The sequence below is a fragment of the Engraulis encrasicolus genome, chromosome 21 (genome assembly GCF_034702125.1).
Source record: "Engraulis encrasicolus isolate BLACKSEA-1 chromosome 21, IST_EnEncr_1.0, whole genome shotgun sequence".
NCBI classification, from domain to species: Eukaryota; Metazoa; Chordata; class Actinopteri; order Clupeiformes; family Engraulidae; genus Engraulis; species Engraulis encrasicolus.
Genome location: NC_085877.1, coordinates 3,515,373 through 3,541,516, shown reverse-complemented (window position 1 = coordinate 3,541,516; position 26,144 = coordinate 3,515,373). Strand labels below are relative to the sequence as shown.

At 42.2% G+C, this 26,144-nt stretch overlaps 2 protein-coding genes across 4 annotated transcripts; both read left to right on the top strand.

Annotated features, from left to right (window-relative positions):
* The first annotated feature begins 552 nt into the window (after nucleotides 1-552).
* Nucleotides 553-10,317, top strand: LOC134437666 (uncharacterized). The gene is made up of 18 exons (XM_063187162.1): nucleotides 553-679; nucleotides 2,282-2,343; nucleotides 3,118-3,204; nucleotides 3,618-3,745; nucleotides 4,042-4,182; nucleotides 4,288-4,353; nucleotides 4,462-4,732; nucleotides 4,962-5,185; nucleotides 5,609-5,768; nucleotides 6,821-7,029; nucleotides 7,138-7,249; nucleotides 7,330-7,535; nucleotides 7,802-7,919; nucleotides 8,504-8,673; nucleotides 8,748-8,845; nucleotides 9,502-9,629; nucleotides 9,760-9,916; nucleotides 10,259-10,317. Exons 1-17 carry the CDS (start codon nucleotides 657-659, stop codon nucleotides 9,912-9,914), a joined length of 2,358 nt encoding a protein of 785 aa, XP_063043232.1. The 5' UTR covers nucleotides 553-656; the 3' UTR covers nucleotides 9,915-9,916; nucleotides 10,259-10,317.
* Nucleotides 10,318-12,503: 2,186 nt separating this feature from the next.
* LOC134437683 (G protein pathway suppressor 2-like) lies at nucleotides 12,504-26,142 on the top strand. 3 transcript variants are annotated; one of them, XM_063187190.1, is made up of 12 exons: nucleotides 12,505-12,679; nucleotides 12,872-12,989; nucleotides 13,513-13,622; nucleotides 16,594-16,706; nucleotides 16,838-16,858; nucleotides 17,162-17,241; nucleotides 17,791-17,870; nucleotides 18,522-18,705; nucleotides 19,446-19,529; nucleotides 20,485-20,561; nucleotides 22,868-22,963; nucleotides 23,604-26,142. In XM_063187190.1, the coding sequence occupies exons 2-12, from the start codon at nucleotides 12,896-12,898 to the stop codon at nucleotides 23,694-23,696; spliced, it is 1,032 nt and encodes a 343-aa protein (XP_063043260.1). In that variant the 5' UTR covers nucleotides 12,505-12,679; nucleotides 12,872-12,895; the 3' UTR covers nucleotides 23,697-26,142. The 3 variants fall into 3 exon arrangements, with proteins under 3 accessions (XP_063043262.1, XP_063043260.1, XP_063043261.1); XM_063187192.1 differs by lacking the exon at nucleotides 22,868-22,963 and having other exon boundaries at nucleotides 12,504-12,679; XM_063187191.1 differs by lacking the exon at nucleotides 16,838-16,858.
* The last annotated feature ends 2 nt before the right edge of the window (nucleotides 26,143-26,144 follow it).

The window sequence follows — 26,144 nt, the reverse complement described above, 5'->3', positions numbered from 1 at the left end:
CTTTGTTTGGTATGTGATGGTTCTGTGTTAGTTTCCAACGAACAGAAGTTTACTGTTAAGAAAAATTTTAATCTGCGCGAATCACATCACCAACCGACTTCCTGGTCCCCGGTTTGCGCAACTCTGATATTAGATGGCTCTGGCGCCAGCATTATGGGCTCAGCTGTCTCGACAGCACTCCCTAGGTGAACTGCAGGCACGGGTTGGAGGGCGGGATTGGACACTGTATGTAAACCCACTGTGATTGTGGTTAGAAAATTCTAACCAGAATGCATTAAACTGGCAAAGTGCGCATGCTCGCTGCCTTGCAAAAGCAGCACTGCTTCGTCACGAACGAGCCTATTGAAGTTCTATTGGCGGGCTACAGGAGCTGACTTGGAAGGAGCTGTATCAGCTTTCCACCTCATCATACCAGCAATTGACTACTGAGATGAGATGATTGAAACTAATTACTGATATATCTGGAATTAATTACTGCTTCTAATTAGTTGTAATGAGTGACAGGTGACGGCAGCTTACTAAAGGCAGAGGATAAAGGAGGCCAGGTGGTTTGCTCGTCTATCTATCCACAGCCTCTACAGTCAGGGCTCCACACAGAAGTGGTAATTTTGGAGCACGTTGTGCTCTAGTCTACCTCCAACATCAGATCAGTGGCTATGGCTGTTGGAGAAAACGTTGGGTCAGTAAAACTCTTTACAGTTGTTCATGTTTTGATTTTTTTATTAAAGATATAACTTCCCAGGTGAAAAAGTGGTTCAATTTAGTACAATAAAAGCATGACTGAAGTGTACTTAGCATGTTAAAAGCGCACTCACACTTTTTGTGCTAAGAAAAAGTATGTTTACAATATGCTTATTTAAAGTGTACTTAAAATTAGATGTAATTAAGTTGCTCTCAAAGAAAGTACACTTTGCGAACCATACATAAAGTGCACTTAGAAGATGTTTGGCTAAAGTGTATTTAGAGGAATATACTAATAGTGTTCTAATAGTGAACTTACTAAAAGTGTATTTTTTAATAACATATTGCAATTGCAGTGTTTTAAGTGCACTTTGATTATACTTCACCCAAGTGACTTCGAAGTGTGATTTTCTATAGTGCGCTTTAAAGTAAATCACTTTAACATATTGGAAGTATACTTTTTCCAAGTGCACCATGATTGTGCTTCATCCAAATATATTCAAAGTGTGCTTACACAAAGTGCATTTACCCATCATGCATCATCATGCATGTACCATCATGTAATGCACTTCTTGGAGCTCAATTTCTCAAACAGAAAGCCATTGACCTTTAAGGAATATCTTTGGTTTGCATGAAAATATTACTCATTGTTATATTCTGCATTTATTGTAGGAGTTTTAAAATTTTAAAGTGGTACACAAACAATGACCATGTTCCCACCATCATTATGATGGACACGTATCTGTTCTGGTATATATAGGCTCACACTTCCCATGATATCATGGTGAGAGGTAAGTTGTAACTAGTTGTTCAAACAAAGAATCAAGGGTAACCATTAGTGATCAATCCAAATGATCAATTGCAGGCAGGTGGAACAATAATGAAATAAAGTGAAATGTGTATCTGAAATCTCTGTAACAATGCAATGATTGTAAAGGTCAGTCATGCTAGGCATGCATACTGTATCACTACTGTGACATGTGGCTGTGTGTAATGTAAGAGCTCTGAGAACCAGCATGGATTGTAGTATTACATTTATATTATTCGTTGCACTTGGGAGTATACTGTAAATATACTTCAAGCATACCTGTTATATATTTACAATACTTAATATGATATACTTTTTACAGACTTAAAATGTTCCAATGTAGTCCAAAGAAGCATGAAGTTAATATACTTTTATTGTACTTCTAGTAACAATAAAATGTTCTAGAAGTGTACTCAAGCACACTATTAATGCCATACGAATGCATGAAAAGCGTGTTTGGAGCATACTTTCAAAAGTATGCTTGTAGTGCACTTAAAGTTGTCCAAAAGCGGTGCCAATTTAGCATCCTCAGTGTGCTGCAAGTGTGCTGAAGTACTGCTTTAGTAGTGCTTCAGCGCACTAATAGTGCAATGAAGCGCACTTTAAATCGCCGAAAATAGTGCACTTTGTACTAAGTACGGTCAAAAAAAGTACACTTTAAGTATATGGGGTTTTCACCTGGGTTGGCTTGTTACTTGTGTGTGTTACTTGTGATAAACTTGAGTCACACTATTCTTTCTGTTTATTGCCTGGGCTTCTGATTGTTTTGGTCTGTTGTTTTTTTCTATCCAGAGTGTTGGTGATCCTTGTGCTGGCCGTCACCCACTTTACCTGTGTTAGTGAAGCTAAAGAAGGTAAGTACAGACCAAGGAGGTCTACATAACTTACTGTATCATTGGTCGAGACGGATATATGGGGTCCATATGAGCTAAGCCTTCAAGTTACCTACCGCGTTACCAAGTTACTTACCTACCTTCAAGGCCTACCGCGTCCAACCATAGAGCTAGAAAGACGGCACTGGAAAACCATATGTCAGATCAGGGCTGCACTGGGCAAAATAGTCGGGCTGGGCATTTTCAGCCAAGACGGGTCCACCAGGCATTGAGAGAAACGATGGAGCCTGTGTCTTTTTAGTCATCTAATATGAGCTATTTTTATTGCAACATCCGAAAGTCTTTATTCATATCTGACTATTTCATACAGGCTTGCTGTAGTGGCATTAGGACTGATATCATTGAGGTGAGGGCCAAGGCAAAATTGTCTATAGACCCCTTTACTGTTTGTACACAGATGTGAATTAATCCATTAACTGGAAATTTGGTTAGGGTATGAAATTGTATGAAATGAATAGAACTTAAGGTGTACATTGTGACTAGTGTTTTAAATGCTTTCTATGTAGGCCTTGCCAAGTGGGTTTTTTTGTATTTTTTTTTTTACAAACTATTGGGAGTGTGGTTGGCTGGGATGGCATGATCGATGGCAATGACCTGTTCCTCCAGACTTCAGAACAAAATGGTCTGTCAACAGCCTGTTGGTAACTCATTGTGACAGACCACCGGCCTATTGCTGGACTTCACCTGAGTCTCCTGTCCTGCTGATGTGCTGCTGCCTCTTAATACTTCTTCCAGGTCGTCTTCAAACCCATTGTCAAACAAATCACCTTGCTGTTTTCTGGTACAACTTTGGGGATGAGGTGCCTAGCTTCAAGGCTTTAGGTATGCTTACCATTACTTGTATACCTTTTATAAAGTATGAAGTTAAACATTGCCATATTTTTTCATGTTTATGCAAGTCCTCAATCGCAATATAGAGTTGTTGTTTTGGCATTTTGTCTTTGTTATGGTTGAAGGCCTAAAAAGGGGTTATGGAAGGTAATTTTGTTACAGTTGGTAACATTACTTGGAGACTGGTCAAACGCAATTTCAAACTTCTGCGCTAACCCTTGATTTTTGACAATAAAGTACACTTGACTACTTTTTCAGAAGGAGCGATGCCTAAATGAGGTCAAACTTATTGGTGAGGGAGTTTCTCATGCCTGAAAGAGGAATTTTGCTGTATTGGAAGTGTCCATGTGTACAGTATAATGGCATGTTGTGGCCACCTAGTTGATTTAGGGTCTACCCAATAGACTCTACAGGAGAGTTCCCAATCACAGAGGACAATGGAGCCCAGTGTGGATACACATATCAAGTTTACCCAATGATGGAAGTTGCTGTACTCCGAGCCTCTTACTTCTCCTGCTATACTGAAAATGAGGTATGTAAAGGACATCCTTTATTACCTGAGCTTCCCTGCCCTCCTGGCTGAGGTTGGGGCAGGTATTGCACTGACCTTGTCAGTCTGTGTCTCCCTGCAGTGTTTTGGGTTCCCTGCAGGTGGTGCCAAACACATCACATGCACCTAGCATTGGCCAGGGGGCAGTTTATCTCCACTCTTGTTTATCTTTTTGTTGGGCCCTTATTGATCCCTTGTTCACCATCCCCCATCCACCCCCACAAGACTGGTATGTTTCGTCATCCTCTATAATTCATAATGTGCTTCCACAACCCTAGGATGACACAACCTTCACCTTCAACTTCCATGTGACCAAAATGGTTGACGGTGAGGACCAGACTTTTAACCTCACAGAAACTTGTTCCATTTCTCACCCATGGGTCCATCAGGAGGTCACCTGTGAGGAGAACTACATGGAGGTAATGATATGTCTGGCTGCATTGGCCCTCAATTCAATCCACATTTGGAATAGGTTTAAATGATCCTGCGTAACACTGAATCACAAGGACTTTCTTTTCCTCTAGGTAACTGTGCAAGCTGATTTGTCTTGTCCAATGACAGCTGGTCCAGTGGTTTCTGCTTATCAGATGGTAAGGATCTATACTAGTATTAGCCACGTTTCTATTAAATACTTTCTACCATCTTTTAACCAAGATGTGGGCGAAATACATTAAGAATGAAAGGGTTCTCTTTGGCAGGCCCAGGAGTCTCCAGCATCGGTCTGGCAGATGATGTTCTTGATGCAGGAGGGGGACGACCCTGTTGTCTTGTCTGTAGGCGAGGCTGAAGACCTGGGCTACTTTCTCAAGGTCACTCCAGGTCGAGTCGTTTTCCGGGCTCCCTATAGGCAGCCCCACTCGGAAGCTGGCTTGGTAAACGGTCTCGCCGTAGAACTGATCCGTCCGGCGGTGTTCTTGCGACAGAGGTTGACTACCGTGATGGTGGACCTGGTTGCTGCGTGCACGCGAAGTGAGCCGTTGTGGGGGTTAATTTAAAGGAGAATTACTGGCAATTTCAATATTGTATTTCTCACACTGTCCTTGACAGTGCATGGCGACACGCCATATATGTATGCTATTGCAAACATTTGACATCAATCACCACTGACAAAACTATCAATCAATTAATTAATTAACTAATAATTAATTAAAATACATTTATATTCATTATTTATTTAACAATTGCTTTTGTTCCCCAGCGGATGGAGCTTTCCAGGACGGAGTGCTTATTTGGAGAACTCCCACTGTCATGACACCCCTGGCATCTTCCCAATCTGACTTGAGTGCAGAAGGGGTTAACATTGGTGTGATGGGATCCAGCCTCGCCCATGATGAAGTTGCTGCAAGAGGCTACTCTATGGACATTGGCCCCTTGGTCACCGAGGTCGCCATCCCATATGGTGCCGACGGAGGATTCCGAAAGGTGAGCGGCACGCCACGCCAGTTGGTTTCTTCTGAAGACTATTCTGCCCAACAAAGCAATAAGTAGTAACTGCATTGTTGTTGAAAATGATTTTAATTACAGCTATATCAAAATATAAAGGTAAATTAAACTGTTAATCAGCAAAGAATGCGGTAATGTACAGTAACGGAACGGCCACATGTCGGTAATCTTCTTAGATTAGGCTGTACAATAGGATTATTTTTAAGTCATTTTACTCAGTTCGGAGAAACTGAGAAATTTAAATTGTCAAAACGGAACACTGAACTATGTGTAGTTTTGTGTGAGTGGTGATAAGGTGTCTGCAATGCATAAAGTGCAGAGGAGATGTGGTTGGCCTGAAAGTCTACTTCTATCTATAGCCCATTTGTGTTATAGCCGAGTGTGTACCTCTTGACTTCCCAGAGCTTTGTCATGAACAACACGTACCATGAGTTCTATATTGTGGATCTGTACTATGAGCACATGTTCAGCGTGGACAACGGTGCACTTGAGGGTAGACTGCACCAGCTGAAGGCCCTGTCCTCTCCCCTCCTGACCCCTTATGAGCCTTTCACATTCAACTGTAAGTTCATATCTCCTCTCATTTTATGCCCTTTAAACCCTTCGGTGGAGTTGGGCTTTTATGACGATTGTCAACTTGACGTTAAGTTGCTACACCATGCATGCACGATATATCTGTACCCCAATATACGCAATGCATGCAAAACAAACTATACGCACCAATAGAGGGATAATGGATGGGGCCTTCTAACTTTGTTCGGTCACACCTGCCACCTAAAGGTGGACAATTGTCATTACACACTGTGGAATGTGTCACAGATGTACTGGTTTCTTTGGTGACCAAGATGTTCCGATTGGTCAGAGTAATTTGGAAGTAAATGTCACAATTACTTGTACATTACATTTGGCTGGCTCTTTTAGTCAAAGCAACGTACAATCAAGGACATAAATCAGAGCATGCATTGCTTGCAGGTACACAGGAATATATAGAACAATAGGTGCAGGTTTTTCTTTCTTTCTCTTTTTTCCTATCTTAAGAACATTAGCACAGGGTTACAGTACACACACTCATACGACCTGCCTTCGAAATGCCCCGGGTTCGGGCCAGCTCAGGCATTAGAAGCTCTGACCAATCACTGTGGTGCTCACATCTGGGGAACAGGCTGTTGTGGAGTAAAAAGACAGTTCAGCCCAAAACGCTCATGGCCGAATAAATGATTCAAAGTCTGGGAGTACAGTCCTTTACTCTTACTACTTTTTTAGTATTGTTTGGAGATTTTCAAGCCTTTATTTGTTATCAGATAGGACAGTGGAGGAGAGACAGGAATTGAGTTGGGAGAGAGAGATGGGGAAGGGCTGGCAAAGGACCCGGGCCGGGAATCGAACCCGGGTCAGCCACATAGTAGACCATTGCCCTATCGTCAAAGCCACGGTAGGGCCCTTTACTCTTACTACTTTTGTGGGATTCAGTACCCAGTTAAAAACTAAAGAGATATCGGCCACAGGGTGCAACTTTTTGCGTTGACAAATTAAGCTTTGCCATCATCATGCCTCTGTGTTATGCTGTGCATACTTTCCCCTAACTACCAGGATTTAATTGGATCTCTTCTGCAGTAACTGTTCTCCAGGATCGGGTCTTCACAGTCTATGTAGGCAATTTTCCACATGATGCTGAAGTTGGTGAAGTTAGTCTGAATGGGATTTACTTGACTGAGGAGGATGAGGAACAGCATGGCTGTGAGATCTCCATGGTATCCCATGACAATCTCACCCATGCCTGCATCCTACATGTCCCATTTGAAGCCCCTTTCGTCTCCAAACTGGTGAGTTTACACAGATGGACACACAGTTGCACAGTGCACTGGTTAAATGCAAAAAAACATGACTCTTGTGGAGGTTTATGTGCTTTCTAACTTTTCTCCTTTTTACAGTATCATGTCGGAGGAATTCCAGAGTATTCTCTGAGCATCAACCTAACAGTTCGCATAACGGACGATGAATACTTCTATTTTACCAATGTAGTGGCTCAACTCCTGGACGTCTGTAAGTGAATATGGTTTAGCCTTAAATCTTCTGAGTCTTTGAAATGTTGTGTGAGACTTACCCAGTTTTTGTTTCCTCAGCCCCGCCATCTTTCAATGGCCTCTGCATGGACAAGGGAATCAGGTTCTTGCTTTTGCACCAGGAGTTTGAGAGTCTGTGGCAGCCGACCATTGGCCTGTTGCCCCTTACGCAGGAGCTGGCTGAGTCCCGCGGGTACAGCATGACCAACAGCATCCACAATATGACTCTGGACGTTCCCCTCTTCACACCTGGCTATATCTATGAGGTTTGGCTTCAGAAGCTGCAAATAGAAGACTGACGAAAGTCGGCGGAAGTTATTTGGGTTTTTTTCATGGGCTTAGTCACGTTTTTAAGTTTCTTTCCAGCTCTAAGTAGTTCTAGGATTTTTTTGTGTGTGTTGACTCACCAAGTGAAAGACTGTTGAGCAATTGTGACTGCTTGATCAATCCATAGTAGTACAGACTTGTCTGACGGGCACATTAAATTCTCACTCCTTTATGTCCTCTCCTCCATGTCATATTCACACTGTAGGACGTCACACTGCAGCATTTCTTGGCAACCTTTGAAATCCTGATCAGGGATGCAAAGTCTCGGGAGGTTGTGGAGATCTCGGCCAAGACCTGCCAATTCCCTACCACCGAGCTGCTGGGTAAATTTTCTAACACAAAATGATCTCACAGAATTCTGTAAAATTAACATGGGGCCCTTTGGAAAACAAAATATGTTGCTGTTTCGCAGATCCAGTCTAATATCTCTGTTCCCACAGTTTTGTTCCTACTCGACTAATGTTCTCAAGATTGTTCTCATTTCAAAGACTTTCACAAAAACATTTCTTACTGACATGGATGGTTATGGATTGTTTTGGTCTGGGCACATCTTTTGTTGCTATAGCATTTGTTGGCTCAATAACCAAATGTGGTGAAAGTGGAAATTTCTGAAAAGTGGGAAATTGGAGTGGAAAGGTACTTAGCTAAGGTGAGGATAGGCTTAGCATAGTGCAGTGAGAACATATCAAAAGCACTTTTGGGAGCCGATCACTGAATTAAATCGTAATCTATGAAATTGCCGCAGATTGTTCAAAGAGGTCGTATTAATTTCTTGGAGTTCTGGAAATGTTTCCCTCATTGAGCAGTGGTGCTGATTTTGATCATGCGTATTCCTGCGAGAAATGGCCAGTGTTGGAAGTGGAAGTCTTATCATGAAAATGGTTAAATTGGTTCCTCTCTGCTCCAGTGTGTGCTCCAAGTGGCATCGTGACTGTGGTCAGTGATCTCAGCAAGGCCATCCCCGACGCCCTGGCCTCCCAAACCACCTTACTGGACAAGACCTGCACCCCTAAAGATGTTGACCAGTCGACGGTCCTGTTCGAATTTGCCCTGAACAGCTGTGGAACAAGGGTTCAGGTACAGACATGTACATTTATTCCACGTGATCATGTGTTGGACTTAGTCTTTAATGGTACAACATTCTCGTGCAGGTCATGAACAATTCCCTGGTCTATGAGAATGAGATCCGTTTTGAACCAAACTTGATGCCAGAGGATAATCCAGTCATCAGCAGGGATACGTCATACAGGTAATCTCAGTGGTCAAGTTGGCTTTTACTTGTATAAAGAGAGGAGCCCTTCTCTACTCCGTGGATAACTCTTTAATGACTCATTATATTTTCATACTATACTAAAGCAGGGATGGCTCTGCTTCATATGGCTCTACTATATCTTAGAGGTAAAGAAAGTGCTGTACTTAAAAAGTTGATGATACACAGGGCAACGATGCTGTAAGATGTTGTTTAAATGGCTTATCATAAAATATTTTTATTACGAGAACTTGGATTAGCTGCAGACAACTTTTTTCAATCCTTCCATCAGAAAATGAATATCCAATCATGATGTTGCCCGGGAACATTGCTCATAACGTTGCCCTATGTATCGTTGCCTTATAGGGCTCCTGCCCAATTATCCTTCACTGTTCTGTCACAAGTGCTGCTTTGAAATGAAGCAGGTATGTGCTGTATATGAAAACCTGTTTCAGGCATACACGGTGATGTCTACTGTATATGGAGATGCCACCAGTTGCAACTTACACCTGTGTCGAATGCATTAAAATGTTAATTGTTTGAAATGCCATTTAAACACAGAGTAGCCTCATTTTCCCCGACTACACAGCGTCCACAGCAGTGACCTGACTGAAGTACATGCCCACACGCCGTTTCACGATTTTTATCTCCCACAGGATGATTGTAAGGTGTGTCTACCCAGTCCAAGTAGTGAACCATTTGGTCCTGGAGCAGAACTTCCAAGCTCAGTCCCCTGGTGTGGGCTCTGTCCAACTGCAGCCGCCTCGGTCAACTCCAGACATGGGTATGGAAGGGCAGGGTGTTGGCGGCTAATTGATGTATTCAACTGTGTGCATATTGAGAAAATTGTGTTCTCTCTCCCACCTACCCACCCCTGCTCCACCTAAAATGGTGACTGGCTGCTCTACCCAAAGCCACCACTCGGGAGCCGCCCCGAACAAGGCCCATCACCACCACCACCACACGCGCTCCTCTGACCAGGCCCCGCGGAACCCAGAGGACGCCTAAATACATCCGTGTGTCCAGTTGGAGTGCTGATGGGACGCTGAACGTTCAGCAGCTGGACTGAAAGTGAGTTAACTGTGATTGAACTGGGAGGATGGTGTATTTCCCAGAGGAGGTGTGGCTGTTTTCTCAAACACATCTACTTGAAATTGGGTGCACTTTGATTTCAAACTCCATTGATGTTGCTCAAAATCTCACATGGGGCTTATTCCCTTTTCTGTTTTTTTGTTGTTGTAAAATTGCAAAAATTGATAGTACCCCTACCCTTCCTGGTACAAGATTTTGATGTGACTGACCCATTAATAGAAGCTTGCATTTAAATAACTGTAAAGTCATGGTGTGAATCTATGAATTTGGAATGCTCACAGTTGGTGTTGTGTACTAATTGTAAACGCATCTCTTTTACAGGATCAACAGGAATAGTGAAAGCGCACTGCTTAGTATGACCAATAAATATTATTTTCCTACTTCAGTTTCAGTGTGCTTGTGTTGCCCTCAAGAATGCTCAAATATGGTCTGAATTTCATGGAGGCAGTTTTGTCATTGTGTAACCGAGGCTAACTAGCAGAGTTGGGAGATTGGACCTTTAGTCTAGCGGTATCGTACTGTGCCTCCCATTTCCGAACCGATGTAGTTGACGAGGTCACACGTTCGCGCCCCGAGGGGGACGAAGAGGTGCAGGAAGATCTCTGTCACAATTGCTTGAATGATTTTCGCATTCGTATTTAATTATTTTACTTTTCTATTTGAATGGTTGTGTTTTGTATTGCATTTCAAACTGTACGGCAGTGGCTCTCAACCTTTTTTGAATAAACGCCCGCTGCACCTCATCATAAGCTTCCAACGCCCCCTTGACCTCATCATAAGCCTGCCAATGCCCCCTTAGTATTAAAAAATAGAACGGACTAATGCCCCCCAATGGCAACTAAGCACCGCCCCTCTCAGCTGTATCCTTCTGAACGCCCCCCTAGGGCTCCCCAACGCCCCTGTTGAGAAACACTACTGTACTGGATGCCTCCTGTATAAGAATGTGTTAAAGGAGCACTCCAGCCAATTTCAATGTGCTGTTGTATTGCTCACGCTACCCTTGACTTGTCAGTACCCGGTGACACCGCATTTTTTGGCTCTGCCCTTTCCGAGATGTGAGCTATTCTAATGGGGACAACTTTTGTTTACATTTCAAAAAAACATTTTTATTTATTCCCAAAAACATCCAAAAGGTTATGCAACATCAGCAGACAGCTAGCAAACAGCGATACCTTTTGGGAAAATATTTGGAGTAGGCCTATGTTAATTTTTAAAAAATGTATACAAAAGTTGCCACCATTAGAATAGCTCATATCTCGGAAAGGGCTGAGCCAAAAACTGCGGCGTCACCGGGTACTGACAAGTCAAGGGTAGCGTGAGCAATAAAACAGCACATTGAAATTGGCAGGAGTGCTCCTTTAAGATAATGGAGTACCACCAAGAACTCATATTCAAGGGGGGTGCACTTTGTCCTGTTCTGACCCAGGGGCCCATGGAATCATAATATGTCCCTGGTCAGGTTGTTCAACTCATTGATGCCTAAAGCTTACTTACTTATTGGGAAAGTTGCTCTCAGCCTATAAAAACCTAAATACCTTAGCCTCTGATCCACATCCACATAAAAACATGAAATGTTGCATTTAAACCTTAAGACCCTCATCTTGCATTAGAATGTGTTCATTCAGCTGTGACCCCAGGTGGAAAACCCATATACTTAAAGTGTAATTTTTTTTGACCGTACTTAGTACAAAGTGTACTATTTTCGGCGATTTAAAGTGCGCTTCATTGCACTATTAGTGCGCTGAAGCACTACTAAAGCAGTACTTAAGCACACTTTCAGGCAGCACATTGAGGCTGCTAAATTGGCACCGCCTTTAGACAGCTTACAAGCAAACTTTTGAAAGTATGCTCCAAACACGCTTTTCATTGCATTCGTATGGCATTAAAAGTGTGTTGGAGAACACTTCTATGACACTTTATTGTTACTTGAAGTTCAATAAAAGTATATTAACTTCATGCTTCTTTGGACTACATTGGAACATTTTAAGTCTGTAAATGTTATATCATAATGGTATTGTAAATATATTACAGGTATGCTTGAAGTACATTTACAGTACACTCCCAAGTAAATGAAATAACATAAATGTAATGGTATAATTCAAGCTGTCTCTCAGAGCTTATATACAGCCACATGTCACATTTTTACATATACATTACCACTTTTTCACCTGGGACACCCACATTTTTATTTGAAAAAAACTAAACTCTCAAGAGCCTGAATGCAGCGTATGTGCGTCTCCAGGCACCAAAGGTCAAACAACATAGGCCTACCAGTCAGCAGGCTAAAGTGGGTTAAATGCCTGCATCGGCACCTCACAACTTTCAAAAACTGGTTCATCATAGTGTGTGAGAAATGGTGACAAACAGCCTAGTTTATTCAGAAATAAGGACTGTCAGCAGAATAATATGGGAAGGATTGAGTGTAATATCAAGTCGACCATTTAAATGGAGGGCACTGGTCAGGTCAGTGGCATAAAATCTGAAGGGGCAGGGGGGCGCACATGAGCGTGAGCGCGCGCGCATCCACACAGTGAACCACATCCCATGAACCTTTTGAGGAAAGGAAATCACCCCACACGAACTATGACCTCGGAAGCAGTTACAATTTACAAACAGCAATAATACATCTTGGGGACAGTATTTACAAGCGTTTTGTGTCTGATAAACAGCCACAAGACGCACAATAGACACAGCAACGCTCAACCGTTTTTCTCTTTTGGAAGGAACCACAAGAATACAATCGTAAGTAACCGTGCACTGTCTGCTCTCACTTTAGCTAACTTGGCTAGCTAAATTTGATATCTCCAGATAGCTAGCGGCAAAACTGTATGATATGAGAACAGCCCACTTGTCAATGCAAAACCACGTCTATCTGAGATGTTAACTTAAACATTTTCTCCTACTGCTGAAATATAATCTGCATCTATTCCGCAGCTGGCACCCCCACTGCCCGTCACGATGCCCGCTCTACTGGAGAGACCAAAACTGTCCAATGCAATGGCCAGAGCCCTCCACAAACACATTATGAGGGAAAGGGAGCGTAAAAGACAAGGTACAGTGCAATTCCGGAGCAGTGCCTCAAGTGTCTGTATTGCAATATTAATGAGGACGTGGTTGGTTGGGTTTGATTAGACCCAATGGAAGAACAAAACCTAGAAACGATCAGTGATAAAACATGTGTCCAAATGTATATCACTTGCACGTTACTTTCTAAAGTAACGCTAAGTCAAGTTTTCTTATATTTTGTTACTGTTCATGGATTGGAATACTGCAACGTTTTATTGGCATATTGAAGACCATTAAAACACCCAACAACATGCACATAGACACGGGCTCATTGCACATAAACTCAACAATCTGGGACAAAAATCTTACGTGGTGAGAGGAATCTATCCCGTATGTCTCAACGTGTCATACACTCTGTTGTGCTGACTGTATACCTTTTGCACTGTACTACCTAGGGTTAATCTCGTACTATTGCCACGAGCACAGTCACTTGAGTACGTGTGACCTTCAGGAGCCTGAGTGCTCCACCACTATCCATAACCAAAAACCATCTAATCGTACGATTTCAGAGGAAGAAGAGGTGGACAAGATGATGGAACAGAAGATGAAAGAGGAGGAGGAGAGGAAAAGAACGAAAGAGATGGAGGAGAGAATGTCGCTAGAGGAGACTAAGGAACAGGTGGGTGGCCTGTAGTGGTGTGTTCAAAATATCGACATCGCAAATATCGTCTTGTGCCCCCTGTATCGTGATGCGCAGGCCCGGCACTAGGTTTGGGAGACAGGGGGGGCTTAGCCCCAGAGGAAGAAAATGCCGATTTTTTTTCAGCTCACCTGCTAAGGTTTTGTCTATGAATTCATTATTTTGACAGCAAAGAAATCCTGCACACTGTTCATTCCACCAACAAACTTTAATACATTGGTTTCGGTCATCCAACCTTCTTCATGTTGTATTAAAGTTTGTTGGTGGAATGGACATTGTGCAGGATTTCTTTACACTTGAATGACAACCCCACTGGGATAATATCCTACGCACCTGCCCACCTACAGAGGTGTGCAAAAGTGTCTTCTTGAACAATTATTTTAAGAGCACCATACCGATTTTAAAACACTAGCTACAGTGATTTTTTTTATTTATTCACATTTTAATGACCATTCCTTATATGTAAGTTAAACAAAACATTTCAAAATGTTTCAACTGATGAATATTATATACGGAAGTTAAAATGATTAGATAAAAACAGGGCTTTGAACCAGTTCAAGGAACGAAAACGAAAACCAGGAACTTTTTGTATTTTACAGGGAACAGAAACGAAACCGGAAACATTATTATTTTTTATGTTCTGGAACGGGAACACTTATTTAAAAATAATGGTAACCGGTTAATACTGGTTAATACCGTTCCTCAAACAAAAAAAAAAGTAATTATTTTCCTGCGCACGTTACCATGACGGCTGAGGTTCACGTTAGCAACAGTATCTCTGTTCACGTCCTATGTGACATCAGACATTCTCTGACTCCACATCTTAAATAAGAGAAACCACTGTCATACAAAAGGGCGGAGTTTCCATTGCATCATTTTAAGACAGTGCAGAGAAGCGCATGTAAAGCGCACCGAGAATGTTCTACCTTATTGGGCATCCATGGCAAATTCTGGAGGATATTCTTTTCATCCATTTGAATAAACAGTTTGGAATGTAGGCTGACTCATTTGCACTTCCGTCTTTCTTGGTTAATTAACGTCAGTTAGGCCTATGGGGAGTAATCAGCTGACGGGAACGAAATGAACCGTTCCGGGAACAATATTTTTTTGTTCTAACCGGTTCGGGAACGTCAATTTATTGGTGGAACTCATAACCGGAAACATTATAATTCCGTTTCTGTTTGAAACGGAACGTTTGGAAAAAAATAACGGTTCAAAGCCCTGGATAAAAATGCAGAGAGCATAATTTACACAAGGAATAGGAACTTTAAGGAGTTACTAACTCCGCGTCTCCAGGAGAAGCAGTGGTCAGGAAGCGATTCATTCAAACAGGTTCCTTACTTGTAAAATTATGCATCCCCGGCAGATATTAGGTCATTTTTACTCCATTAGTAGCTATTTTAATCAGTTCATGTGTGTTTTCAAACTGTTAAGACAAATATTAAAGCTCAACTATAATTTCAAGACAATGTGAAATGGATTTATTACACGGGTATAAATGCTATTCACCATAGGATTGCATTCAAATCTCACACCAATCTATTTAAGCCAGGTGCACACTCAAAATGTAAAAGTTCAATGCAAAGGAAGGCTGAAACGTACACTGATGACCTCCATTTTAATCCCTTTTCTCTTCGAGACGATTCGAGACAACACAGCCCCTTCTCTACCGGATTTTAATCTGGGGTGTACTCATTTTTGTGAGTACATGTTCAAACATTAATGGCTGTATTTTGTTTTTTTCTGAGTGAACAAGAAATTTAAGCGGTTAAATATGTTGTTAAAAGGTCACTAATCATTGTGTCAAAGTGACATTTCTGTAATGCTTTCCTATGAAAAGATATACTCACAAATATGCAAAAACTGTGAGGGGTGTACTCACTTTCGTGATATACTGTATGTAAACCTTTCCTAGTCTGTTTCTCCCTTAATATTGGTGTCAGATTCACACAAATGCAGTTCTGGGGTGCTACCTTGCTACTAAAGAGGCACAGCAAGTATGATTGAAATCGGTGTCGGTCGGGTCCCAAAGTGTCTGATTTCACGTGAAATGACCCAGTACGAGCGCACTGAGCTAAGGGACCGGTCCGATAGCCCAACGCTACCGCACTGTATTGAGGCTTCGGGAGGGAGTTTTACTAACACTCTATGCCGAACTCTGCTAGTTGGCCTCCATGTTACGAATGTGTATCATTTGGCATATGTAGCCATAGCCAATCTGGTCAGTTGCATCTACTCAAACAAACTGCAGTCATCACCTTTCCACACCCCTCTGGTCTCTAATTGTAGAGAGACAGGGACCATGATCTGGCACCCTCGCTTAGGGCCGTTGCCATGCTGTCTTTCAGATTGGAACGATTGTGCAAAGCAGCATGGGATTTCCCAGGCTACCCTGAAGGTCTTGCAAGTGGGCCTTGAAATACATTTCCGAACAACCAAAATCATATTTTTGTGTGTTTATTTGACTTTTATTGTTTATTGGGTCAGAGTTGGGCCCCGAACATACCGGTATGTGAAAATTTCACGTGGGACCCAAGTTGGAAAATGTTGGGAACCCCTGGTTTATACAATGCTAGACCATTGCATAATTTTGTTGCGTATGAAGAAGCTACAGGGAGATTGTGCCTTTTAAGTTGCTGTCTGTTGCACAAAGAAAGAGTATTCGATAAACATAAAAGCACCATGCTGTGTACACTATGCCAGACTATTGCATGACTTTGCTAATTGTAGGGGTGTAAATCACAGCTTCCATGACTATACGATTCCACATGGATTTCATAAGGCAGCGATTTGATTATTTTCGATACTTAAGAATGCCCCACATTACGATAAAATTCAATACGATATGATTTGATTCGATCGTCGGCTGTAGGATCAATGAATCGATACATGCGCTGATTATTATTACTTACACCCCAAGTTAATTGCCCTCTGGTGTTCCCCGTGGCAGGTCCAGAAGATGGGGGAGAAGCTGCAGGGCCTCCAGGAGGAGAAGCACCAGCTCTTCCTGCAGCTCAAGAAGGTCCTACACGAGGAAGAGAAGAGGCGCAGGAAAGAACAGAGGTAACTCACACAGCCGCGCAAAAAAATTGAGAGACCACTTCCAAATGATTTTACGATGGCTATGTATGCGTTTGAGTAAAACAAACATTTTTATTTCATTCTATAAACTGCTGACTACATTTCCTCCGAAGTTTCGAAAGACACAACGCTTGGTACTATATATTTTATTCTCTTCTATATTATTGTATGAATTTCCTCTTGGGGACAATAAAAGTGTATCTATGTCTGCTCTGCATAGTTTCTTCAGTATGTGGTCCTGGTTTAATTGTGAAATTTACATTTGATGAGAAAAAAATGCTGTCATCTTGATGAAAAATGGCTACATTTGCAACAATTTTAAGGCCAAAGCGTGACCTCGGCTTGTTGACATTCCGTTACACAGAGCTTGTTGTTACTCAGAGTTGGTTTCCAGCTGGCCGCGTGTCCTGACTCGTGTTGCGTTCTCTCCTCTGTAGTGACATCACCACCCTGACCTCCGCCAGCTACCAGCAGAGCATCCCCATGCATTCTGGACAGCACATACTCAACATGCAAGGCCAGTCACCAGTATTTTGAACTGAAACCGATGAGTAGAGCAACGTTGACCGAAACATTCTTTCAATGATGGAAGTGATGCTGGTCAAGCCACTCATTTGTAGTATGACACATGGTTTGTTCAGTGATCACAAGAACGGTTTAGTATTTTTTTGCATGCTCTCTCTAGCCTTTCACCTTGAGCTATCTGTACTTCACTCTGTTTGTGATGTTATTACTCTGTGTCATGGCTATTCAGTTAGAATTTCATTTGGGCCACATTTTGAAACCAAGAACTTCAGGTGGGCCACACATTTTCAGCCATCACTACCACGTGGTAATGACATGTTTTTTTAAATCAATACAAACACATGTCCTTCTAACCTTTAACAACATTTTTCAGTGCACACAAGACAAGCAAGAGAATCAGGTTTTGTATTGCAATGTATATTTCTACAGCTGGGGGCCCACATGTGGGCCGTGTGTGGGCCGCATGTGGCCCTCGGGCCGCCAGTTGAATAGGCCTGCTCTATGTAGATCTGCCAGTTGATCATCTGGTTTCTTTCTACAGGCAGTCCCATCAGTCACAGGTCTTCTGGAGGTCTACTGGGCGACCGCAGCAAGCAGCTGTTCCAGACCCCTGTCATTCCTGTGAGTCCACCATCTCCTGGGGCCTATACTAAGAAGCTGGTTCAGGAGTAAATTAGGTTAAGTTAAGCGGTAAATCATGTAATACAAGAGCCTGGCTCTGGAGAGGACTCCAGGCTCTTCTGTTAGATGTTTTACCTCTTAACTTAACCTGGTTTACTCCTGAACCAGCCTCCTATACCTCTCTGCAATAACGATACAGGAACCAAAGGCTTTCTCTGTCAATTGCCATGCAATTAATATGACAACTGTTGTGAGTGTAGTGTCATGTTTTCAATTTAAGGCATGTTGGCAATGATAGACCTGGTATGTGTTATAAGTATGTATTTCCGCCTTTGCTGATTAAGTGAACATCTGCATGAGGTCGACAACACTTGTGTGCCGCTTGTTTTTGTTGTTTTAAATCTCACTTCAGGAGAAGTGGGTGGACTGCGTACCCCCGCGTACTGCTCATGAAGCCGACAATCCTGCAAATTACACATTACATGTGGCAGACACTTATCAAAATAGACTTAAACAGTGTGACCCATTTCACAGCAACGTATTTCTTTGTTGGGAGGAGGAGGTACAGAGTTAAATTTACAAAGTGATGCATATGTCAGTCGTACACAGCACATCTAACTGGCATGTTCCCCTGGTGTCCTGGCTTCACAGGGTCGTCCGTTCCCTGGCCAGCCTGGCTTCAGCGGAGGCGCCGGTGAGCACGGCCAGTTCTCTGGGGCGGGGGGGAGCCAGGGGGTGCACGAGCCATACGGAGTGTCGAGCGCGCAGCACCCCTCCAGCTACGCCGCCGGCTCCTCAGTACCCATCAGCTTCCCCAGCAGCTCTCAGATCAGAGGTCTGTGTGTGTGTGTGTGTGTGTGTGTGTGTGTGTGTGTGTGTGTGTGTGTGTGTGTGTGTGTGTGTGTGTGTGTGTGTGTGTGTGTGTGTGTGTGTGTGTGTGTGTTGGGAGGATTTTTCAAATAAGTGCTTAGTTTCTAATGGTGTGTTCACACCTTCAGGGATAGAATGAACATGTTCAATATACAGTGTATTTATCCATATGTAGTATGAGCAGGACTCTGAATTAACTTTTTTATCACTGGCTAAAATGGCTAGTGGATGTTACCAACCAAACACACACTCGCGAATGAGTCAAAGTTTCAAGTAGGGTTTTCTTTTCTACTCACCAAACTGATATTTCACCAGCATTTGGCCGATTAGCGGGTGTTAGTTTAGAGCCCTGTATATGACAATCATTGATTGAAAAAGTGGGACCAATAGTTTGATGTTGGTGGTTGTGTCAAATTCAACAGCAAATGTACTGTGCCGGGCTGTCATCAACCAATCGGATGTGCAGTTATCAGTGGTCGCTAAAAATGTCATGCACCTTAATTTTAAAAAGATATTAGAAGACTACCGAGCTGCACCAGTATTCCTCAAATGAATGACTTCTCCTGGTCCAGCCCTAGTTGTGCTGGGATTGTCTGCAGTATCGCAGAGAATGTCTCCATCTGTGTTGTTTTGAAGTGGTCTCCTGAGTTGATTTGTATGGTTTCATGTGTCACTCCTGTTTCTCCTCTCCGTAACTGCATCCAGGTGCGTCAGCGTTCCAGACCATGCAGTACCTGCCCCACCAGGCACAGGGCTTTGCGGTCCACGGCCACTTCCCCTCTCAGACAGGTAGCCTTCCTCTCCTCACAAGCATCTGAGATGACATCCGTTCACCCATTAATGAAAATCATGTAGGCCTCTACTGATTTGCTAAGGTTATCCTTAATCGGCCTCAAAATGTTCCATAGAGCCCCTTATAAACTAGTGAGATTGGAGGCAGATTTGTGGCCAGAGCTGGTACTGCAGTGATGGTACCTATATAGCACTTTATCCCCCTCTAGAGGCACATAATGAATTTCTGAGCTGTAGAATTTGTTTTTAAATGTTCAATTGTACTTTTGTTATCAGTGAAATATTTCAATTCAACATGGTTTTTTTTGTTTGTTTTTTCTTTTTTCATTTTTATAACATATTTCACAAAGTAGTTCAGGTAAAAGTACAAGACTAAGATAAGTTGTCATGTGATTTTACCTGAATTATTTTACAAAGTGTTTATTGTAAAATGTAAAAAAATATTATTTAAAATATTTATATAGTACCTTTTTTTTAAAGAAAAAAAAAATCGGTGTACAATATATTATGATGCATGTTTGTTATTTATAGATCTCCTTGGGTGTGTTGTTTTTCAATGAGCGTGTTTATATGCAGTTCAGTATTCTGAATATGAGTCTTAGCCCGGTTAAGATCAAATTCAGTATAAGGTCTTCATATGACCATTGAGTGTTAAATCCTGGTCTACATTCTTGACCATCATAGAATTGTCTTCAAATGCGTGTAACCTCAGCAACAACATTCTACACAACTCTTTGGTATTCGGGAAATGGTGTTTCCTTGCATCAATGTCCTGGTTTCCACCTAGCATATCCCGGAATAAGGGCTTATCCGGGATACTGAAATCGGGAAAAGGTGTTTTTATGTTCAAACACAAATTCAAGTTATTTCTCGATCATCTTCGGGATACTGAACACACTCTGATGGGCCAAATGGGCTCGAGTATTGAGACCTGTGTGTTGTCTGTCCAAAGGCTTCATCCCCAGCGCTGGCATTCCCCTGCAGAAACAGCTAGAGCACGCCAACCAGCAGTCCGGCTTTACCGACTCGGTAAGTCACTTGTGCTGTAAAAGGAGACTCGTTTGTGTGTAAGAATACACTAGCTAATACTCCTAGGGAGTCATGTTCAGATAATTTTATATATATATATATATATACAGTGCCCTCCATAATTATTGGCACCCCTGGTTGAGATGTGTTTTTTAGCTTCCAATTATTTTATTTTTTTTCTAAATAATATGGGACCTTAATGGAAAAAAAGAGAAAAATCCAACCTTCAATACAAGTGCATTTATTCAGTGGGCAAAAAATCCCACATAAAGAAATAATTATTTGACATCAAATAATGTGTGTCACAATTATTAGCACCCCTGGTGTTAATATTTTGTACAACCCCCTTTTGCCAACAAAACAGCACCTAATCTTCTCCTATAATGTTTCACAAGATGGGAAAAGACAAAAAGAGGGATCTTCAGCCATTCCTCTTTGCAGAATCTCTCTAAATCATCCAGAGACCTGGGTCCTCTCCTCTGTACTCTCCTCTTCAGCTAACCCCACAGGTTCTCAATGGGGTTGAGGTCAGGGGACTGAGATGGCCATGGGAGGAGCTTGATTTTGTGTCTGGTGAACCATTTCTGTGTAGATTTGGCCATATGTTTAGGGTCATTGTCTTGCTGAAAGACCCAGTGACGACCCAGCTTCAGCTTTCGGGCAGAGGGCAACAGATTTTGATTTAAAATGTCCTGGTATTTCAAAGCATTCATGATGCCATGCACCCTAACAAGGTTCCCAGGGCCTTTGGAAGCGAAACAGCCCCACAGCATCACTGACCCACCCCCATACTTCACAGTGGGTATGAGGTGCTTTTCAGCATGCGCATCTTTCGTGGTACGCCAGACCCACTTAGAGTGTTTGTTGCCAAAAAGCTCAATCTTGGTCTCATCTGACCAAAGCACACGGTCCCAGTTGAAGCCCCAATACCGCTTGGCGAACTCCAGACGCTTGCGTTTATGATTGTGAGTGAGGAAAGGTTTTCTCCGTGCATGCCTCCCAAACAGCTTGTTGGCGTGTAGACAGCGCCTGATGGTTGATTTGGAGACTTTGTGACCCCAGGATGCTACCATTTGTTGTAATTCTGTAACAGTGAGCTTTGGAGATCTTTTGATTTCTCTTACCATCCTCCTCACTGTGCGTGGTGGCAAAATAAACTTGGGTCCTCGTCCAGGCTTGTTTACCACTGTTCCAGTTGTTTTGAACTTCTTAATTATTCCTCTCACAGTGGATATGGGCAGCTGCAGTTGAGTGGCAATCTTCTTGTAGCCTCTGCCTGACCTGTGAAGGTCGACGCACATCTGCCTCACTTGTATGCTGTGTTCCTTTGTCTTTCCCATGTTTAAGAGTGGATAAGAGAAATGGCCTCGGTATCACGTCATATTTATACCCCAGGGAAACAGGAAGTGATGAATTGCTAATTAAATGTTCCTACATACTCTGGTAAACTTTGTAAACTACTGTAGAAATGACAGAAATGCTTCAATTATATTTATTTCCTGGGAATTGTTAAGGGTGCCAATAATTGTGGAACAGGTGATTTAATGAAAAATAATTATTTTTCAGTCAGGGATTTTTTTATTTTCTTACAATTCATTTAAGTTGAAGGCTACATTTTCCTACAATTTTCAGTGTGACAGTATTCTTCTGCAATAAACACTGAATTTATTTTAAGGCTTTTAACACATCTCAACCAGGGGTGCCAATAATTATGGAGGGCACTGTATATATATATATAATAAATAATATATAAAGTTTCTTTGAACGGTTTTAACTCAAGATAGTATGTGATGTTAGCGTCTTGATTTATTACACTTTTCATATTTTTTTCATATGTAGTTTTGATATTTAACGAATCGTTATGAGGGATACGGACATGATTACGTGGGGTCTGTTTTTAACATTAAAATCAGAAAAAATATTTTTACGCCATCTTTTTCATCATTACCAGTAATTAAATCAATCATTTTATTTTCATCATGATTAGCCATGATTGTTATGCACAAAAACATTTTATTCTTTTCACAATTTGCAACTCATCATCCAACCAATTGAACTTGGAGCTGCCATTAAGTTGACCAGTCATTTTACTCCCATACCATTCAAATTTCTAAAAGAAGAATCTCATCAATGCCGCATTGTGCCCAAAGACTGGCCTAAACACCAAATCCTGAAAGTAGTCCCCACCCTGGCTGTAGTCCATCCTCTCCCCTCTCCCCCTACCCGAGTCCCCACCTCCCCAAACCCCCACCATGCCCCCAGCCCTGTTGGTAGTCGCGAGACCCAGGCCTTGTGTGTTGTTGCAGGGCACCCTGAGATCCATTCCCCCCCAGGCCCTCCATGTCAGTGCCGCGGGCCTGCTGCCCACCCCCTCCATGGCTGTCCAGATCCCCAGTGCCAAGGTGATCCCTGACCTCCCCCCCTAACCACCCCACTTCTCTCCTTACTCCTCCTCTCCTACGTTCTCCTTTGTGCCCATTTCTCCACGTCCTTTTACCCTCTCTCATCTCCTGTCGTTACACCAAAACCTTTTCATTTCCCTTCTCAGTCATATTCCCCCTTTTCTCCCCCAACCCCCTATGGATATTTGTACTTGTGCAAATAATCCTAAACACATTAAAGGAGGTAAGAGGTCTTTTTTGCCCAATTACTAATGAGGGATTTATATAAATAGTGTATTTTTCTGTGTTTTTTGTTCCGAGACCAAGACTACATTTCTTTGAAATATGAGCTTAATACATATCAAAGTGAAAAGAAAAAAACATGCTGGCAATCCCTTGTCATTCTTGTAATGAGAGTAGATCTGTTGTATTTGAATGTGGAATCATGACAACCTTTGTCGTTAAAGTGCACGAGGGCACAAGCAAGTTCCACCCAAATTATTTTGTTCTTGTTAGACTGTTGCCCAAAAGTACATGAAACTGAAAGACGGGGGGGAAAGTATGCACCTTTTGTGTAAACAACTTTCATGGCACAGGTGTGTTTGGATCGTTCTTCCTTCTTCAGTGTATAACGTGGTCTTTTCTTGTCGTTCTCCATTAGGCCTCCTTCCCCGCCAGTGCCCAGCCAACCCAGCGTCACACGCTCTTCTCCCACACCCAGTCTGGACAGAGGTTCTATCACCACAACAAGTGACCGGCGGGCCTCTCCTTCTCCGTTTAAGAACCATTCACTCTTCCGCCTGGGTTGTGATCCAGCTCGCTACCCATTACCATGAACTCTCCAAGTCTCTTGTTGAGGATGACTGTGCGCATCCCAGGAAAAAGGTGCAAGACAAAGACTGACTAAAAGTTTGGAGTGAGGAGTCTGCACACTTAAAATCTGTTTTTCTTTGATGTTTTATTCCATGGCAGTATTACATTTTGACCATGGTCTTCAAGAATGGAATAAAACCATCAAAGAAAAAAGGATTTTAAGTGCGCAGATTCCTCACTCCAAACTCTGTCCAACTCTCTACCGTTACCATGAAAATGGTTGAACTGGATGGATGAAGTTCTGATACCTTTTGGGTGTGGTGACCACCACAACTTAGAAACTGTACAGCAACAACGCTATATATTTTTAAGTAAATTATCAAATATACTTTCCTCTCTCTTTTTTTTGAGCTCGAAAATGTAAAAATAAAGTTTAAAGCCTAGAATTGTACTTAATTGGTAAATGTCTCCCACCTGTTCTTTAGCTGTTATGAAGTCCCCCAGTAATTTGCCAAGTAATAGATTTTTTTTTTCTTTTAGTATGTTTCATGTTTTTTTGAGAGCAGACCAATGTTTTCAGTGCACCCCTTTATCTAAACGTGTGCGTTCATGCGGCCTCCACTGCTCTAATAAGCTGCGGCCTATGTCCAGTGCTGCTGGACACGATGTCCCTCACTGAATTGAACTGGTCTAACTAGCTAAAGTTAATGCAGAGAGATTTGTAAACCTAATGGACGAGTAGCTCTGCTCTCTTGGAAAATTAAGTCTTTCTCTTAGTTGAGTTTACCTCTCTGTCTGAGTGAACAAACCTACTTTCTGGAACTGGAGCCAACTTTCTACAGTGCCCGGCAAGCAAGCCATCTGTGCTAATGTGTTGTCAGTATTTACCATCCGTGGCTCTGAGCAATGTTTGCTTAAATGCCGAGCTCCTCATATGTCAAGCAGATAATGTGGAGCACAACCCTCTTTACAGTTTAAAAAGTGAAGGCGAAAAGTATGGGGATAGATTATAAACTGCCACTGCCAAGTTAACTAGGTACACCGTAATCCCCCTAATAGAAGGGCCATGAGACCACCCTGCCATTTGACCATCCTGCAGGATCAGGCCCGCCGACCTTGGGGGGGGGTTGGACAAAGGGTATGTTGTCCCAGGCCCAGGGGGATGGGGCAGAATTGGGTCCCATTTACATTGTATGTATTGGGTAGGGGGCCCTTTCAGATGACTTTGTCCCGGGCCCAGCAAAAGCTGTCAGCAGCCCTGGACAGGATTACCACTTGCCCTGAGTAAACACAACCCTCTAAGTGACTAATGGTTTCTATAATAACCCCTGATCTCTTGACATCTGTAAAAACATGCACTGCCTTGCTATACAACCTTAAAGAATAACAAGATGGTATTGTCCTGGCTCTGTGCAATGCTTTGTTGCTTGTAGTTTTCACCATGAGAATTTCCTTGATCATCAACAGTACAGTACGCCTTGGTTTGCTTGGACTGCACAGCTGGGTTGTGTGACTAAAAACATGCTTTTAACTTGTCTGTGTAATGTGTCGCTGAAGCATTCAAGTCTTGTTCAATATTTTATTTTTTATTTCAGTTGTTACAACAGCAGAACAGAAACAAATCAAGATGTTAAACCAAAAAAATATATGTTGTAGTTCCCTAATGTTAAACACGACTGTGACCTTTTTACACTACAACAAATAAAACTCTTTTTTTTTTTTTAAATCAAAAAACAATTTTGTTTCTTATTCCCCCCTCCCCACTCATTGATACCAACAGATCTTCCGCAGCATTATGACCTGTTGGTTTCTCTTGAGACAGTCTCTGAAAAGTAGTTCAACAAACTAAAATAAATAATGTATGAATGAAGTAAAATATCTTCATGGGGGGAAATATCACATGTTCCCTTTTAAAAAATACCAATTGCATTTCATGTGTTCTACTCAAAAAAATTTTACGACTTGATATTATATCTTCAGTGTTCAAGAAAAAAAGATCTGTGGCATTTTTTGTTCTGGACTCTGTGGCACATGGTGCTATCTCTAAGTGAGCTGTGACATGTTCGTGTGTGTGAACTTGCCTCGACATGTATGCATGTCATATATGTCTGAACTCGACAGGTTGGCAGCAACTGTCTAAGGGTCTCTGGTGTTGGATCAAGGCCAGTAGTTGTGGTAGATAACTACTGGGCTCGTTTAAGGACTTTGTGCCCTTGGTTCAAAAAGGTTGAAATGCCTTCTTGGAAGTACAGTACATGAGTTTCAGTTTTTATGCCACGCAGATGAAAGACTTTACTCAACCTTTTTTTCTCCTCTTGTCTCCCTTACCCCCCGCCCCCAATGTCGTGAAAACAATTGTGAACAAACCTTGCCCTTTTTTTTTTTTTTT

Excerpts from the sequence above, each read along its gene's own strand:
- LOC134437683 (XM_063187190.1), top strand. The coding sequence starts at position 12,896 with ATGCCCGCTCTACTGGAGAGACCAAAACTGTCCAATGCAATGGCCAGA. Across the intron at positions 17,242-17,790 it reads GCACATACTCAACATGCAAG|GCAGTCCCATCAGTCACAGG; the intron begins GCCAGTCACCAG and ends TTCTTTCTACAG. Across the intron at positions 17,871-18,521 it reads TCCAGACCCCTGTCATTCCT|GGTCGTCCGTTCCCTGGCCA; the intron begins GTGAGTCCACCA and ends CTGGCTTCACAG.
- LOC134437666 (XM_063187162.1), top strand. The coding sequence starts at position 657 with ATGGCTGTTGGAGAAAACGTTGG. Across the intron at positions 680-2,281 it reads GCTGTTGGAGAAAACGTTGG|AGTGTTGGTGATCCTTGTGC; the intron begins GTCAGTAAAACT and ends TTTTCTATCCAG. Across the intron at positions 7,920-8,503 it reads CCCTACCACCGAGCTGCTGG|TGTGTGCTCCAAGTGGCATC; the intron begins GTAAATTTTCTA and ends TCTCTGCTCCAG.